An 18,943-nucleotide genomic window follows, 5' to 3' on the forward strand; every position below is an offset into this window, starting at 1 on the left:
ACATATTTCTCACCATGTCCACTGTCATAACCCCAGCTGAAGCCACTATGATGACAGTCCACTCTTCTGGGCAGCAGCCTCTGGCAGCACGGAGCATGAACCAAACCATGTCGCACCCCTACTTAAAACTCCTCCGATAACATCCCACAGCACTCATTTTGATTCAAATCCAAACTCTTTCATGTGACATTAAAATTCCTGCATGATCTGGCCCCCTGTTAACCTATCCAACCTAAGACTGGGTCTCATTCAACACTGGATCTCTGGATCCTGGAAAACAGTTTGTGCCCAATATTTGTTGACTCAATTCATGAACAAATCAATCCTTCAATTTGGAGCCCTCAAGACAGCCTCCTTGAACCTCTGCAATTACCTCTCTTCGCTGAAGACTTGAGCCATTGTCTCATCTTCCATAAAAATAAAGCTTCAGGGGGCGCCTGGGTGGCTCAGTAGGTTAAGCATCCAATTTTGGCTCAGGTCATGATCTCAAGGTTCGTGAGTTAGAGCACCACATTGGGCTCTGCACTGTCATCCTGCTTGGGATATTCTCTCTCTTCCTCTCTCTCTCTGTCCCTCCCCGACTCATGCGTGCATGCTTTCTCTCTCTCAAAACAAACTTTAAAAAAAATAATAGGGGTGCCTGGGTGGCTCAGTTGGTTAAGCATCCGACTTCAGCTCACAGTCTGTGGGTTCAAGCCCCATGTCGGGCTCTGTGCTGACAGCTCAGAGCCTGGAGGCTGCTTCAGATTCGGTGTCTCCCTCTCTCTCTGCCCCTCCCTCGCTCACACTCTGTCTCTCTCTCGAAAAATAATATAAAGAGATTAAAATTTTTTTAAATAATAATAAAGATTTAAGAGTTTATTTTTGAGACAAAGAGAGACAGAACATGAGTGGAGAGGGGCAGAGAGAGAGAGAGGTAGACATAGAATCTGAAGCAGGCTCCAGGCTCTGAGCTGTCAGCACAGAGCCTGATGCGGGTCTCGAACTCACAAACCGCTAGATCATGACCTGAGCTGAAGCCTGACACTTAACAGATAGCCACCCAGGTGCCCCAGAAAGAAAGCTTTAGATCTCTGAAGGCTTCCCAGTGCCTAAGGGGATGAAATCCAAATTCCTTAAGGATGGACAAAAAGGCCTTTCAGTCTGATCCCAATCTACTTTCCTGCCTTATCTCCAGCCAGTCTCCCCACTCCCCATGGAAGTGTGACCCCGTGGGAATAGTACTAATGACTCATATTTGTTGATGTTATTGATGGAGCTCTGTTTGAACCTGTCACTCTTCTGTGGACTGGCTAGGCCTTTTTATACTCACATGCCTTTGCATGCAGTGTTTTCTCTCTCTTTAATACCACAGAGGTAGCAAAGTATAATGGAGACGAGCCTGAGCTCTGGAACCAATTGCTTGGGTTCAATGCAAACAGCCCCACGCACTAGCAACATGACTGGGGAAGTTACCTCACTCAGTCATTGTGTCTACAACTATAAAGTGGGAAAAATAACAGAGCCTACCTCTAAGAATTACTGCCAAGTTTGAATTAGTTCATTATGCCAAAAAGGGGGGCATATCAACATTCTGGCCAGGACAGTTCTTCATTGTGCAGGACTGTCCCAACCACTACAGGACATCAAGCATTACTGTGTACATCCACTAAAAGTCCATCGTTGTGACACTCCTCACCACTGCGAGGACTAAAAACACGCTCACCAATTTCCAGATACTGGGGGCTGGAGGAGGAGGAGGAAACGCTGCCACCCTCAGTTTGAGATCCACTTACTTAATACATATAAAGTGTTCAAAAGACTGCCTGACAGGGGCTCCTGGGTGGCTTAGCCGGGTAAGTGTCCAACTTTCGCTTAGGTCATGATCTCATGGTTCGTGGGTTCGAGCCCCGCGTCGGGCTCTGTGCTGACTGCCAGCTCAGAGCCTGGAGCCTATTTCAGAGTCTGTATCCCCCTGTCTCTCTGACCCTCCCCTGCTCATGCTGTCTCTCTCTCTCTCCTAGAAATAAATAAAAATATTAAAAATAAAATAAAACAAAATAAAATAAAATAAAATAAAAGACTGCCTGACAGGGGCGCAGGGTGGCTCAGTTGGTTAAGCATCCAACTTCGGCTTGGGTCTGATCTCACGGTTCTTGTGGGTTCGAGCCCCGTAGGGTTCTGTGCTGACAGCTCAGAGCCTGGAGCCTGCTTCGGATTCTGTGTCTCCCTCTCCGTCTGCCCCTCCCCTGCTTGCACTCCATCTCTCTCAAAGATGAATAATGTTTAAAAAAAAAAAAAAAAAGATGCCTGACACATACCAAGGACTCAAATATTGCTATCATATTGTTATTAATGCCGCCCCCCTTATTGCCCTATGAAGTCTTCCTTCAAGGCCTAACACAGGGAAAGCCCTTTATGATTCTCCCAGACACCAGGTCACTGTACACATCTTCCAGCCCTTACCGCTCCTGGTTCTAGTGGCCGTAAAGCCAGGCCTCATTGTAATTGAACTGTTTAGTATCTTCCCCGCAAGACAGCAGGCTCCTGAGCAAGTACATTTTTTGCGCACTGCCCATTTCTGGGCACATGCATAACAGATGCTCAATAATCAGCAGAAGATGCAAAGTGCAATATAGAATCTGCAGTGAAATACAGCCCCTCCCCGCCACCAACACCAGCCTTTTCTTAAACACTTGGACACATCTATAAAATAAAGTTCTGTCTCCTGGATCATAAGCTTCTTGAGGACAGTCGGTGCAACCTGTCTCTCCCACAAAGCCTAGCAGAGAGCCTGGCGTGCAGTATGCATTGAATAAAGATCGAGTCGAGATGTTAACGAAATAGTTGCAGGTGTGCACTATTTTTTACAATTAACAGTCCTTGAAAGATGGCTCAAGTCTCTCGTCAGGCCCGCCCATCTTCCTCATGGACATGAAAGTCCGCTAAAACAACGTTTCCCAGATTTGTATCCGTCCCATACACCTTTGATACGTGTCTGCCAAAATTAAGGACGTGCTGACGATTATTTAATAATGTTGACATTCACTCTTCTGACTTAAGTTTTAAAAGTAAACTTGGCAGCACCGCGAGGGGTGGAAGAGCAAGCCCCAGACCTGGGAAGCCTTAAAAAACTGACTACAGCGAGCCGACACCTTCCCGGGAAGGGACAGCAGGAGGGTCGGGCCCGGCTCGCGTTCCCACCGCCGCCCCCGCCCCGTGCGGGCAGCTCGGCCTCACCCTCCACGGCGTGGTTCACCTCCTGGATGAACAGCTGCAGCTTCATCACCAGGGTGGCCGCGTGGCCTTCCGCCTTCCCGGCCGTCGCCTCCTTGGGGGCCGCCCTGAAGGCCGCGTTGATCCACTCCTTCACGTCGAAGTCTTCCGCCAGGAACTTGGAGAAGTCCATGGCCGCACGGCCTCACCCCGGGCGCCCAGGCCTGAAGAGCTGGCTCCGGTGGCAACGAAGCTGCAGAGGCGGGCGACCCTGCGAGAGCACCGGGGCTGACCTGGGGGGCGGCAGGCGGAACCCACGGCACCCACAACTCGCTCCTCGGCGGCCCCTCTGTCAACTCTCAGAGAGAGACTGCTGGGAATGGCCCTCGCAGCGCGCCGTACTTCTTCCGGAAGTAGGTCTCGTTACCATGGTGATTGCCGGCGTTCCGGGCTCCCAGGTGAACTGGGCTTTGCAGCAAGGCCGCCGGCTGAAAGCTGCGAGCCGCTGGCGGGTGCGAGCCTTCCACTTCTTTTGCTAACTTAAGTGCGTGCTCGAGTGCCTACGTATGTGCTTCCTCCAAAGCCTTTACGTGCATTAGCGCCCTTCACAGTCTTCACAGTCCTACGAGTGCCATTATTTCTCCCAAGGTAAAGATGAAGATTTGAGGCAGCTGAGCAACTGGTTCAGAGTCCTGTAGCCAGAAAGTGGCACGGTGGGGATTTGAACTCAGGCAAGCCTGCCACTGGAGCCTGAACTCTTTACCATGCTTTACTGCCTTCCCACCCTACGCAGTCTGGCCTGGGCCCACCTCCCTTCCTGCTCCTCTCTCATCCCTATAACCACATGGGCCTCCCTCCCGTCCTTCCCCAAAACACACCGCGCTGGAGCTGGAACTCACCTGTTTGCACTTAACTGTTTCCTCCAGCCTAAAATACTATGATGCCTCAGAAAACGGAGGGCCTCCTTTTTCATAGGAACCAAAACTAAAAAAAAAATCCTTTCTGTACAATTGTGAATAATTTTGCCATTTATCCGTTCTCACCCCAGGAATACTCTGACTCCGTGCATACGGTAATTCTTGAAGATTCTATAAATCGAAGAACCTAACTCCACAAAGCAGCACAGCTAGTTACTCTCCTTACTAGGGGCAAATTGATCAAGTCATGTGGCATTGGAAGCCTTAAGTGCGTCTACAATATGATCCTCCCCTCCTCGAGGAACTTTTTATTAAAAAAAAATTTTTTTTTGGTATGTCTTTATTTTATTTTGAGAGACGGAGCTAGAGAGGGAGGGGCAGAGAGGGAGGGAGACACAGAATCTGAAGCAGGCTCCAGGCTCTGAGCTGTCAGCACAGAGCCCGACTCAGGGCTCGAAACCACGGACTGTGAGATGATGACCTGAGCTGAAGTCTACTGCTTAACCAACTGAGCCACCCAGGCGTCCCTTGAGTAACTTTTTAAAAACAGCTTTACTAATAATTTACAGGATATAAAATTCACACATTGTGAGTGTACAGTTCAATGATTTTTAGTAAATTTAGAGAGTTGGTCTATCTCCACAAGAACATTTCCATCGGCTAAAAAAGTTTCTTCCTACTCATTTGCATTTAATCTCTGCTCCCACACCAGGCCCTAGGAAACCACTAGTCTACTGTCTATAGATTTACCTTTTCTGGACTTTTTGGATACATGGAATCATATACTGTGTAGTCTGTTGCATTTGGCTTCTTTTGCTGAGAATGTTTTGGGGGTCCATCTGTGTTGTCCCATGTATCAGTACCTCGTTCCTTTATGTTACCGAGTAGTATTCCCTTGTGTGGACACATTTCACTTATTCACCAGCTGTTGGACATTTATGCTGTTAAAGTCATTATGAATAATGCTGCTTTGAATGTTCATTACATGCCTTTGTGTAGACATGTTTTCATTACTTTGGGATACAGTCCAAGGAGTGGAATGCCAAATTATAACATAAATTTATGTTCAACTTTTTAAGAAACTGCCAAACTTACTTGGAGTGTCTATACTATTCTACATTACCATCAATAGTATGTGAGAGTTCCAGTTTTTCTACAGCCTTACCAATATTTGTTATGTAGTAGTAAGTCATTGTTGCTTTAGTTAGCATTTCCCTAATAACCAATGATTTTGAACATCTTTTCATATACTTATTAACCATTCTTGTATCTTCTTTGGTGAAACATCTATTTAAATCTTTTGCCCATTTTTAAACAGGGTTGCCTGTCTTCATATTATTATAAGGTTCTATATTCTGGGGTGCCTGGATGGTTCAGTAGGTTAAGCATCTGACTTCAGCTCAGGTCATGATCTCATGGCTCGTGAATTTGAGCCCCACATCGGGCTCTGTGCTCATAGCTCTGAGCCCTGCTCATGCTCTGTCTCTCTCTCTCTCAAAAATAAACATTTAAAAAGACTTTACATATTCTGATTTCTCTTATTATAATAAATATGGTTTGCAACTATTTTCTCCCAATCTGTATCATGTCTTTTCATTTTATTAATGGTGTCTTTTGAGATGCAAAAGTTAATTTTTATAAATTACATTATCACTTGTTCTTTTTTATGGATCATACTTTTGGTCTTGCATCTAAGAAATCTTTGCCTAATGTCACCCTCCTGCACTGTTGGTGGGAATGTAAACTGGTACAGCCCCTCTGGAAAACAGTGTGGAGGTTCCTCAGGAAACTAACAATAGAACTCCCTTATGACCCAGCAATAGCACTGCTAGGAATTTACCCAAGGGATACAGAAATGCTGAGGCATAGGAGCACATGTACCCCAATGTTCATAGCAGCACTCTCCACAATAGCTAAAACATGGAAAGAGCCTAAGTGTCCATCAACAGACGAATGGATCAAGAAGATGTGGTTTATCTATACCATGGAATACTACATGGCAATGAGAAACAATGAAATCTGGCCATGTGTAGCAACATGGATGGACCTTGAGGGTGTTATGCTGAGCGAAATAAGTCAGGCAGAGAAGGACAAATACCATATGTTTGCACGTATAGGAGGATTAGGAGGAACTTGACGGAGGACCAAGGGGGAGAAGAAGGGCGGAAATGGTGGGGGAAAGGGAGAGAGGCAAACCATGAGAGACTCTTGAATGCTGACAAAAACTGAGGACTGATGGATGTGGGGGGGAGGGGGGGATGGGCATGAAGGAGGGCACTTTGGGGATGAGCACTGAGTGTTATGTAGAAACTAATTTGACAATAAACTATTTGTAAAAAAAAAAAAAAAAAAAAGAAATCTTTGCCTAATGTAAAATCATGAAGAATTCTCCTAAGTTTTCTTCTAGAAGCTTTACAAATTTTAGCTCTTACATTTATGTCTGTGATCCAGTTTAAGTTCATTTTTTGGTTATGGTGTGAGGTAATGGCCTAAGTGTCTTTGTTTGTTTTTTATTTGGGGGGGGGGGTGCCTGGGTGGCACAGTTGGTTAAGCTTCCAACTTTGGCTCAGGTCATGATCTCACAGTTCATGGGTTCAAGCCCCGCATCAGGATCTGTGCTGACGGCTCAGAGCCAGGAGCCTGATTCAGATTCTTTGTCTCCCTCTCTCTCTGCCCCTCCCCAACTCGTGCTCTGTCTGTCTCAAAAATAAATAAATAAAAATAAATAAATAGGGTAAAAAAGATTTTATTTTTGGGGCGCCTGGGTGGCTTAGTTAAGCGTCCGACTTTCGCTTAGGTCATGATCTCGCGGTTTGTGGGTTTGAGCCCCGCGTCGGGCTCTGTGCTGACTGCCAGCTCGGAGCCTGGAGCCTGTTTCAGTCTGTGACTCCCTCTCTCTCTGACCCTCCCCTGCTCACGCTGTCTCTCTCTCTCTCTCTCCTAGAAATAAATAAAACATTAAAAAAAATTTTTTTTAAATTTTATTTTTAAGTAACCTCTACACTCAATGTGGGGCTGGAACTCACAACCCTGAGATCGAGAGTTGTGTGCTCTATTGATTGAGCCAGCCAGGTGCCCATGGTTTTATTGTTGTTATTTTGTTTGTTTTTCACATACAGATATAGTTATCCCAGGACAATTTAAAAAGACTTTCCTTTCTTCACTGAATTCCCTTAAGATCTTTGTCAAAAATCAAATGACATAAATGCAAGGATTTCTGGACTTTAAATTCTGTTCCATTATCCATATGCGTATTCTGTACCAAAACCAAACTCTCAATTACAGTAGTTTCCAGTAAGTTTGGAAGTCTGATAGTGTAAGTCCTCCCACTTTGTTCTTTTAACAAACTGTCTTGCGGGGCGCTTGGGTGGCTCAGTCGGTTAAGTGTCCAACTCTAGGTTTCAGCTCAGGTCATGATCTCATGGTTTGTGAGTTCCAGCCCTGCATCAGGCTCTCTGCTGCCCCTTCCCGCTCTCACTACTCCAGACCTTTTGCATTTCCATGTACATCTTTTGATCAGCTTATCAATTCTACATAAAATGCTGCTGGAATAGGGATTTTTAAAAAATTACAGATCATTTTGAGAATTGGCATCTTAACAATATTGAGTCTTTCGATCCATGAACATGAAATGCCTCTCTGTTTAGATCAGGATTTTCAACCTCAGGGATATTCATACTTGGGGCCAGATGATTTTTTATCGTTCATTGTATATTACATGTACAATGTAAATGCATTGTACAACATTTAGCTACATCTCTGGCTTCTACCCACTAGATGCCCAAAGTATCTCTTCCCCCCAAGTTGTGACAACTAAAAATGTCTATGCACATTGCCAAGTGTCTCTTAGCGGGAACAATCACCACTCCTTCAGAATCTCTAATTTGGATCTTTCTCTCAGCAATACCTTGTACTTATACATTGCAAATGTCTTGTATTTCTCTTGTTAAATTTATACCAAAGTATTGCATTCATTTTAATGCTACCGTGAATGGAATTTATCAGTTCAGATTATTTATGTGTGCATGTATTCCCTCGGATTTGTCTGTGTACAGGTTTCATAACATCTGCAAATACAGATTCTTTTCCTTTTTCCTTTCTTCCCTCTTCTAACTGCACTGGTTAGAATCTCCAGTACAATGTTGAAGAGACAAGAGCTGACATCTGTTCCTTGCTCCCCATCTTAAGGATGTCTTTAGCATTCAGTCCAATCCCTCTTTCAAATTGAGCAAGTCCCCTTCTATTTCTAGTTTGTTAAAATGTTGATTTTATAAATATACTTTTCTGTACCTATTAACATGATTGTGTGGTTTTTGCCTTTTATTCTATTCAAATGTTGTTACATAGTAATTGACATTTAGATGGTAAACCAATCTTGCATTCCTGGGATAAATTCTACTTGGTCATGGTGTACAGAATGTTACCAGTTTTGCTTGGCTACTATGTTGTTGAGAACTTTTGCTGTCAATGTTCATGGGGGCAAGCTGGTCTTTTATCTGTTTTTGTGAGCTTTAATTTTGGCTTAAGTCTAATATTGGTCTCAGAATCATTTGAGAAGTGATCCTTTTCTATCTTCTAAGTTTGTAAAGAATTGGGAAACCCTTTTCTTTAAATATTCGGCAGAATTTAATGTGAAGCCATCTGCACCTGCACATTTCTCCTTGTGAAGACTTTAAATTATTAATTCAACTTATTATAAACTTATTCAAATGTTCTATTTCTTCTTTTTTTATTTTTTTTTAAATTTTTTAATGTTTTATTTATTTCTAGGAGAGAGAGAGAGAGACAGCGTGAGCAGGGGAGGGTCAGAGAGAGAGGGAGTCACAGACTGAAACAGGCTCCAGGCTCTGAGCTGGCAGCCAGCCCAGAGCCCAACGCGGGGCTCGAACCCACGAACCGCGAGATCATGACCAAAGCGAAAGTCGGACGCTTAACCGACTAAGCCACCCAGGCGCCCCTATGTTTATTTATTTTTGAGAGACACAGAATCCAATTCAGGCTCAAGGCTCTGAGCTGTCAGCACAGAGCCTGAAGCGGAGCTCGAACCTACGGACTGTGAGATCATGACCTGAGCTGAAGTCCGACGCTTTACCAGCAGATCCACCCAGGTGCCCTGATGTTCTATTTCTTCTTAAATAAGTTGGTAATTTGGGTCTTTCTGGAAACTTGTCATTTCACTTAAGTTGTCATAAGATTGTTCATAACATTCCTTTATAATCCTCTCCAATTTCTCTAGAACCAGTAGTAATGTTCTCTTTCCTAAGTTTGGTAATTTGTCTTTTGTTGTCAGTCTCCTATCATGAACCATAGAGTGTTCTTAGCAATGGGAATCACTCGTGACAGAGCAACAAGACTGAAGTCATCTAGGTGCTTAATTAACGTCATATGGACTGCATACGAGCCCTAATCTACCTCAGTGTTTCTTGAATTTGAGAGAATTATGAGTTAACTCATGTCTACACAAGTTAGGCATGAAATCCTAACCCCCAGTTCTTCAGAAGGTGACCTTGTCAATAGTATCACTGCAGATGTAACAAGTTACGGTGTTGTACTGAAGTAGGGTTGGCCCTTAATCCAATATGATCAGTAGATCAGTATGCTTGTAAGATGGTCACGTGAAGACATACACAGGGACAACACCACATGACCATGAAGGTAGAGATTGGAGTTACACAGCCACAAACCAAAGAATTCCAAAGATTGTTGCAAATCACCAAGATTATCGGACAGGTTTGAGTGAACATGGCCTGATTATCACATTTCTAGCCTCCAGAACTGGCAAATTTCTCTTGCTTTAAGTCACCCCACTTACAGTACATTTTTGCAATAGTCCCAAGAAACGGATTCAGAGACATAATATTAGGCAATTGGTACTCTGGGCTTATCCATTTCTTGCAGCTGATACTAATCTTGATGGATATGGAGGGGATGGTCAGATTCTATGAAAAGCATTAACCTTTTTTGTAGCCTCTGCAAACATTAGGTTATTAATACTGTCAGCAAAATTTTATTGGTTTCTGTGGGAACAGGAAAGGTTGGGAAATGAACAAAGTGACAAAATGTGACCACACAGTGGCAAATAAATCTTAGATAAGGTGATGTGAAGAGAAATAACACCTACATTTATAGAGCACCTATTGTGTTGGGCATTTTCTTGACCTGAATAAATCCACATCAAAACCTATGAAATTGATTTTTTAAAAAAACTTTTTTAATGTTTGTTTTTGAGAGAAAGAGAGAGACAGAGCACGAGCAGGGGAGGGGCAGAGAGGGAGACAGAATCTGAAGCTCCAGGCTCTGAGCTGTTGGCACACAGCCTGATGCAGGCCTTGAACTCACAAACTGTGAGATCATGACCTGAGCCTAAGTAGGATGCTTAACTGACTAAGCGATCCAGGCACTCCACGCTGAAATTGATTTTTAACATTTTTACCATTTAAGAACATAAAAACTAAGGCCCAGGGATGTGGAGTGTCCTTCCCAGGATGCTGCAGGTGACACGAAACTAGAAACTGAACCAGACTCCACAAAGCCCATACTTGTTTCACCCTACCATGCTGGGCTGACAGAAAGAAGGCAGGAGGGAGAGGGGTGCTAGAGAAGATGAAAGCATGTTCGGGCCCACGGGAATGGAGTGAGTGGGAGGGGGAGGAAGGGGAATACACAGAAACTACCAGGGAACTCACGTACCAGTTTTATTACACCAGACTTTCAATATATAACTGACTGTTCCCATCTGCTGTTTGGACAGCAGAGAGCAGGGCTATTCTTTTTTCCTACCAAGCAGTTTGTACTGATTATGGCATAATCTCCATGCTAGATCATTACATGGGGATGGGGGGGGGGGGAGCAAAGTACAGTTCATTGGCTTGAACAGGCCCAGAGTGTCTCCAAGGACAGACGAGGAACCAGTAGCACGGTCTCCTAGGAGGGTAACCAGGTGGGAAGACTTTCTACGTTTTAAGTCTGAAGAACATTGAGCACAAGTGATTTTTCAGCCCAGATATTTTAGAAAATGCAGATAAAATTTAAAAAACTCATTTGCAATTCTGTGACCCAAAGACTTACTAGTTATTACATATGCATACATATACCAGGGTGGTTTAGTTGGGGTTTTTTTGTTGTTGAGAGTGCAAGAGTGAGTGAGAGAGCATGTGTGAGTAGGAGTGAGGGACAGAGGGAGAGGGAACCTCAAGCAGGTTTCACACTGAGTGTGGAGCTTCACATGCTCAATCCCATGACCTTGGGATCATGACCTGAGCTGAAATCAAGAGTCGGACACTCAATCAACTGAGCCACCCAGGTGTCCCCTGGGGTTGCTTAGTTTTAAAACGGGGGTCATGACAAATATAAAAGCATGTTTTTCCATTTAGCAAGAGTTCAAGGGCAGCTTTCTTCTCCAAGAGATTGCCACAGTACCTTACGGTAGACAGTTCATCCACTACTATAAATCCAGTCTTCTTTAGCCAAAATGCAGTTTCATGTGGTGTGGCACTGGGTGCAAATATAACCATTTCTCAGAATCCTTTGCACCTACGTGTACCCTGTTACTAAACAGCCAAGATGTAAATGGAAATATATGAACGTTGCAGGATACCTTATGGATGTCAGTTTTCTTTTATTCCTCCCTCCCCTTCCTTCCTGTGGCTTGGAACAACAGCATCTGAAGCCATCATCCTGCAACATGATGGTGAGGAGCATATCCTTGAGTGAGGACTTGGGAGAGGCAGGAGCCTGGGTCCCTAATGACTCTCATATTACTTATACCAGCAATGATTCTGGACTATTTTGGCTGCCTTTTAAACAAGAAAATAAACCTGTGTTTAGGCCACTGTAGTATCTCCGTAGTAAACATACTGCTGGCCATGTGCTTTTATTAGGAATAAACAGTGAATGATATAGAATGCCTTTTTCTACATCTATTATTGAGTTGACCAAATCATCCAGTTGAACTATTAAGGTGGTTAACAACATCCCCAGAAATCGCTCTGTACAGTGTATTCTTTCAATACAATTGCTGCTGGCTTTACAGTATTTTGCCCATGCACTCAAAAACAAGAACAGGCTGGGGCGCCTGGGTGGCTTAGTCAGTTAAGCGTCCGACTTTCGCTTAGGTCATGATCTCGCGGTTTGTGGGTTCGAGCCCCGCGTCGGGCTCTGTGCTAACTGCCAGCTCAGAGCCTGGAGCCTATTTCAGAGTCTGTATCTCCCTCTCTCTCTGACCCTCCCCTGCTCACGCTGTCTCTCTCTCTCTCCTAGAAATAAAAAATATTTAAAAACAAAAATAAAAACAAGAACAGGCTAAGTTATCTGCTTCAAATTTTGGTGTGCGGGTTATAAATTTTAGAATGCACAACTTTGTTTACAAAACTGTTTTATAGGAAATGTGTTCATCCTTAGTTTCTAAGTGTTCTGTTTTGGATCTAATCTTTTGAGTAGACTTGGGGATAGACTTTCAAAGTGGTGAGAACTCTTTGCAACTAGGTTTAGGAGTTTGGTTTCCTTAAGTATTAATTTTTTGCTACTTTTCCATTCTTGATGTTCAGGGTGTCTCACTATTAATTTGAAACTACCCAGAGTTTTAAATATGTTTTGTTATTTTAGAAGGTAAACTTTACAAGTTATGGGCAAGTCAGCTCTGTTCATGTGCTGTAAACAGGTGAACAGGCTAACAGCAAACAGTAAATGAAATAAGTCTTTGCTAAGTGCCATGTAGCACTGAAGTCACTTTACATATATTAACATTTAATTCTCAAAAAAGTTCTGCTCTCCGCGTCACAGAAGAGGAATCTGAAAAGGATAAATCACTTACATGGCTTCTTAGAGGCAGCAGTGAAGCTAAAGGGCGGAATTACTACTGAAGGCTGCCTTAATAATTTCAGACTGTTTGGGGCTTCAGGAGACCTCAAACATTAAAATCATACATATCTGGGGCCTGTAACCCTGCAGTGTGCTTTTACAATCAATGTTAACTGTTAAAATCCTAGCGTTACCTCTGGAAGTGGGACGAGGTATTCAAGAATCAAAGAGCAATGTTCACACTTTTTAAAATGCAAGCTTTCAGGGTGCCTGGGTTGCTCAGTCAAGTTAAGCATCTGACTCCTGATCTCAGCTCGGGTCGTGATCTCATGGTTTATGATCTCATGGTTCATGAGTTCGGGTCTGCACTTATGGTGCAGAGGCTGCTAGGGATTGTCTTTTTTTATTTTAAAAAAATTTTTTTAACGTTTATTATTGAGAAACAGAGCATGAGCATGGGGCGGGGGGGGGGGGGGGGGGNGGGGGGGGGGGAGACACAGAATCTAAGGCAGGCTCCAGGCCCTGAGATGTCACTACAGAGCCCAACACAGGGCTCGAACTCACAAACCATGAGATCATGACCTGAGCCAAAGTTGGACACTTAACCAACTGAGCCACCCAGGCGCCCCTCCCTGTCTCTCTCTCAAAAACTAAACTTAAAAAAAAAAAAAATTCAACCTTTCTCAGAATGAACATGGTATAATTGGGAATGCATTGGACAAGGGGGGGAAAGGCCAGGATTTTTTTCATTCCAGCAGACATTAAATGTGAGGAAAATTCTGGACCTTAAGTGCCTTACCTATATGATGAAAAACTTGGCCATCTTACCTGAGGACCCTTCCTTTGTCCTACCTGGCTCCACCTCTTTCCAGATGGAAAACGTCAGGCCCAATCTTTAACACCACCCCCACCCCGGCCCAAACCCCACATGGCTACCACTCCAGGGCACTCTCCTGTTTTCTTCCAAAGAAAAAACCAAAACACCTAGTTGGCAGAATTTTATATTTTTGTGCTAGGTCAGCATCTTCTACATTGGATATACCTGAAGTTGACTTGTAGACAATGTAGTAATCAAGCACTACCTGTGTTTTAGAACATCACCTTTGCTTTCTACCTTGAATGTCTGATCTCTCAATTTACACCATTTTTAATAGGCAATGTTCATGTTTTTTCTGTTGTCATTCACTGTTTTCAACATTCACCATCTCCATAGCCCATTTATGCTCACAGATAAAGCAGGCTTCTAGCCTAGTCTTAAATTCACTGAAGAGATAAAAGGAGAAAAGTGGCCTCCTAAAGCTATGGAAAAACATGGCATTATCAAAGCATGAAAGGACTATCTTGTGGCTACAGCAAGGTGCTCGTTCTTGGCAGATGCCAGAAAGGCAGGAAGCACACAAAGTTAGAGGAAAGCTACAAGCACTTAAGCATTCCATTTGATGGCAGGAAACTTTTAGGGCATTAGGAAGCCATTCAGGATTTTCCAACAAGGGATCGAGTGGCCAGATATGTTAGAGCATTCTGGTGGTGACAAGTGTAATGGCTCAGAGATGTGAAAGGCAGAATACTGTACTTCCCATCCCCCCACCCCAAAAAGCCAAACCAGGGTGTAGGCAGGGGAGGGCAGTGTAGGCTTTAGAAATAAACTAGACTGGGGCACCTGGGTGGTTCAGTGAGTTAAGCATCTGACTTCAGCTCAGGTCATGATCTTGCGGTTTGTGAGTTCGAGCTCTACAGTGAGCTCTGTGCTGATAGCTCAGAGCCTGGGGCCTGCTTCGGATTCTGTGTGTGTGTGTCTCTCTGTCTCTGCCCCACCCCCACTCATGCTCATGCTCTCTCTCTCTCTCTCTCTCTCTCAAAAATAAACATTTAAAAAAAGTAAAAAAAAAAAAAATAGACTAGATGAGACAAAAACTACTGAGTGGCTATAGATGGAGCAGGAATCAAGGAATCAAGAATCCATGAAGGCTCAGATAGGTGCTTTCAAATGAAAGAAAATGTAGGGGGAAGGGGGGAGGAGGCTTGGTTCCATTTTAAGCATTCAGAGTCTGAGGCAACCATGAAAGTTGCAGATAAGATGACCACTGATGAATATGGATCTGACGTCAGCAGGGAGGTAGAAGCTTGAGACCCCAGTCTAGGCCCATCTAGTGGTTAACTGCCCAGATGTGCTTAGAAAAGTCCTAAGGACTAAACCCTGGGGACATCACATTTAAGGGACAGAGAAAGAGGAATAGTCACAGAGGTTAAGTCCAGAAACAGGGGTGAGCAGGATCCTGGAGGGGTTCAGGACAGGGGAAAAATACTGCTCACCAGTGCCAAGTCTGCACCCAGTACATCATGGATTTGTCTCTCCACTAGAACAGAGTATCCCTGAGGGTAGGGGCTTCTGGCTGCTGCTCTATCTGCAGTAGCTACAAAAGCGCTGGGGTCCCAGCAGCTGGTTAACTATTTGTTGAATGAATGGAGGGTGAGGCCTTCAGCAGTCACTGAACTTGATGATTAGAAGGCACTGATGATAACCAGGGCCACTTTCAGGGCACCTCTGCCACGCGCCCACCCCTATCCTGTCCAACTCTGCCTAAGCACACTGCAAGTCGATCTCCTAGAAGACAGGATGTTGAGACACAAGTTCGCCACTGAACCAGGGGATAAAAATCTCATCTCATTCACATATTTTGATGGAAGTTGTGTCCGGGCAGACATCATCATTACGCTGGGTTCCTCTTAAAGACTTTATGAAACAGCTAGAGCCTAGAAAGGTTATACGGAACATCTGAACATGCAAGTAATTTTAGATTAAGATGAATCTTAATGGGAGTTATGTCAAATGAAGAAGTCACCACTTATCTGCTTTAGGAGTTTTCACATTCACTTAAAAATCAGCATACCTAGATGATCTTTTATAGCTCCCATGCCCACCGATTAGCATTGGCGGAGTTCTAACTATACACAGAAGTTGAAAGCTCCAGTCGGAAAGTATCAGATTTTGTGATAAAGAGCCCCAGAGAGGGCCTTGCAATTTCTGAGGTAGAATCCCGCCCAGACAGGTGAGCCACTTGGGATCTCAAAGTCCTGCATCAGGCTGTACCAGCGACGCGTGGCTCTCTTCTCCCACCGAGCAGCACAGCAGGACTGTAAAGGCCGCCCAGCGCACAGCAGGCGTGCACTTAGAATGGACTATAAACCTGAATTTTTCCTTCAAACCATAAACATAACAAAAAATCCACCTCTCTTTTCCCGCTTTGTCCAGACCCTCAGGGCCTTGAAGCGGTTTGGTGCCCTCTAGGCTGGTCATCTCTAAATGCAACAGGCTCTGTGTCTCCTACTTTACTCAAACTCCACAAAGCGTATTTGCTACACGGGTATTTATTCAAGGACTTTCTATATTCAGTCACCACTTACATCACTCCTAAGCTCTTCGGATCTATTTACATCAGTTCTTCATCTTGGACGGTGAAGTCAACAGGCAAGGGTGAGCCTGTTAGTTATGACTGACAATGACTGGCATGGTGTTGCAATCAAAGAGCTTGGAGAGTAAGTGCTCGTGGAGAAACAGGATGAGAATGGGGAGGAGGGTCCTGAGTCAGGGCCCAGACAGGCTGCCCCGCCCATGGAACCTGAGGCCTGCATTAAGGCCTGGGATCTGCTTTCCCCTCCGCCCTGGAAGGTCCTCTCTGGGTGATTCTAAGGCACAGTGGTGAAGGACATGGCTGGCCCACAGTGTGGCCCTCTCGTCTAGCGGCAGCCCCTCGCCTGGAAAACAGTGCAACAAGCATTCCATCTAGAAGATCTTCTCAAACACAAGCAAGCAGCATTCTCTAATGGAAATGGAGACGAGGTCTTTCTTGGAACAAAGTGCCCCCAGAAGACACTCTCTGTCCCAAGACCAACCAGGTCCCTTTTAAGGTCCCTGAGAACAGCACCCTGGGAGCAGCCGAGACTTTCAAAGGCTGACAAGGCACAGAGTGGATGGATGAAAAGAGAACAATACACGGAAAAAACACAACACAACACAACTTTGGCTTATAAAACCTCCAACCTGAGGCGGGGACATCAGTGTCCACCCACATGCAGAAACAGATGATTGTAGCAGATGGCTGTCAGAAACGCTTTCGCATTTCCCCACACTGCCCACACCCCACGACCTATTCTACCCACCCCCACAACCCCCCACAACACACACACACACAAGTAGTATCTGCAGAGTAAGTCAGAGGTTGGGATCTAGAGCCTGATGTTGGGCTAGAACTCTTGGCACTCCGCACTAAATCACCGTGATTAGTCCTATCTAGACAGCAACATTCACACTGGCCTAAGCTCGAGCGGCAGGGTCTGTCTTGTGAAAAGTTAGGCTGCACCCAAGACTGCCAGGTCTGGAAAGTCTTTCACTTCTCCTACTTCGCTGAAAGGCTGGCCGCCTTGGTTGAATGTCAGCTTATACCGTAACCGGATGGGCTCCTGAGCAAAGAGAAGATGTCAAATTAGCGGGAGACACAGACTGGCCCAGAGTTAAGAGCCTTTACCCACCCAGTAGTCACCAAGGAACAGCATATGTATGTAAACGCCACCCCAGTAAGACCTCCCAACAAGTGTACGAGAGGAACACCTGGCCGGGGCCCTCTTGGACGACAAACGTGAGGGGCATCAGCCACACATCCTGGGAGCACTCCCACACCTTTTCAGTCCTGAGGTGGACCACGACTCAGAGACCAGCTAAGGAGGACGGGCAGGCCTTGCCCTTTCAGATGACTCCAGGATATTAGGGGGAGTCTATATCACTCTCTTGGTCCCCAGCTACGGCCATCTGGTCACAGAGACTCTTTGAAAAGCCCCGAAGGAAAACAGATTCAGCGAGGAATATCCCACCACCACTCCCAACCAGGGACTTTAGAGCAAGACCTCAATATACCTCTCTCAACCTACCATGTTGCCTCCCTAGAGCTCAGCCCCCCAACCCATTCCCCTGTTATCAAAGATACCAGAACATACTTTGTGTGGATTGTCAAGCAACAGCATCTGAGAGATCACAGCTGGAGGCGTCAATGGACTGAATGCAGGGAGCTTGGAGCTGGATGCCGGCTGCAGCTTCACTCTCATAGACTTGGGGGGGGGGGGGCGGGGAGGGAGAAAAATCCAACATCTAACTCATTTCTATTCAAATATAGCGTCAAAGAGGGAGACGAGGTAAATGGGAAAACTTGATCTCCACCTACCACCTGATTAAAGGGTCCAAAAGTCCTTCCTTTCCATAAATAGAATGTACCTGAAGTTGTACAGGGGGGCTTCCAAGAGGCACATCTTGGGCTGAAATTCTCATTCTGCCTCTTACTAGCTCTGTGATCTTGGGCAAAATACTTACGCTCTCTGAGTGTTGAACTAGAAATTTATAAAACAGAGGTAATAGTAACACATGTCCCACAAAATTACCATGAGGATTAAAGACTGCATGTCTTTATTTTTGTCTACCTGAAATCTTTCCTTTTAGGATATCTGTCCCCTGTTCACTGTGATGCCGGTATGGCTGTTAGTCAGCAGGGCCCACCTTCCCACGAAAAGGAGGAGATGGAAGATCTTCACCGGCTAGAGTACCTTCTATTCCTGAACACAAATTACCGGTCCAAGACATGCAAGTAACACCCACAGGGTGAACCCTAACCCTTTCTTGGGTACTTAATATGCATGCCTTGTGCCAGAGGAAACTTTCCTTCTGGGATAAAGAGGGTTACAGTCTATGTAACTCTGTAGCTACTAAGAGCCATTTCCATGCTCTGTTGAGTCTGTCAGAGAAGATGCTCCAAAGAAACAAAGTCAAGAGGTGGAAAGGGATTCTTAAGGAATCATTTTAATATTTTATCTGGATCCAGCCATATACTGAAGTCAGATATTCAGAAACTTCCAGTTAAATAAGCCAATAAAGTGGGGCCTGGGTGGCTCAGTCAGTTAAGCATCCAACTTTGGCTCAGGTCATGATCTCACAGTCCGTAGGTTCGAGCCCCGCGTCGGGCTCTGTGCTGACAGCTCAGAGCCTA

At 44.9% G+C, this 18,943-nt stretch overlaps 2 protein-coding genes across 3 annotated transcripts in view; both read right to left on the minus strand.

The window, feature by feature from the left end:
- COG7 (component of oligomeric golgi complex 7) overlaps positions 1 to 3,588 on the minus strand; it is an 88,703-nt gene extending 85,115 nt beyond the window's left edge. For both annotated transcript variants that reach the window (XR_005528768.1, XM_039234382.1), the window contains exon 1: positions 3,220 to 3,588. Coding sequence is in view for 1 of the 2 variants with exons in the window: in XM_039234382.1 (XP_039090313.1) it covers positions 3,220 to 3,388 (169 nt within the window). In the remaining variant the exon portion in view is untranslated. The remainder of the gene's footprint in view (positions 1 to 3,219) is intronic.
- A 12,674-nt stretch (positions 3,589 to 16,262) lies between these two features.
- The window catches only part of GGA2 (golgi associated, gamma adaptin ear containing, ARF binding protein 2), a 33,803-nt gene continuing 31,122 nt past the window's right edge, over positions 16,263 to 18,943 (minus strand). The window contains exons 16-17 of the mRNA XM_039234417.1: positions 17,904 to 18,014; positions 16,263 to 17,372 (exon numbers count right to left, since the gene is read on the minus strand). Of these exons, the coding sequence (XP_039090348.1) occupies positions 17,262 to 17,372; positions 17,904 to 18,014 (222 nt within the window). The 3' untranslated portion in view covers positions 16,263 to 17,261. The remainder of the gene's footprint in view (positions 17,373 to 17,903; positions 18,015 to 18,943) is intronic.

The sequence above is a fragment of the Hyaena hyaena genome, unplaced genomic scaffold (assembly GCF_003009895.1).
Source record: "Hyaena hyaena isolate Hyena2069 unplaced genomic scaffold, ASM300989v1 scaffold_88, whole genome shotgun sequence".
In the NCBI taxonomy this organism is placed as follows: Eukaryota; Metazoa; Chordata; class Mammalia; order Carnivora; family Hyaenidae; genus Hyaena; species Hyaena hyaena.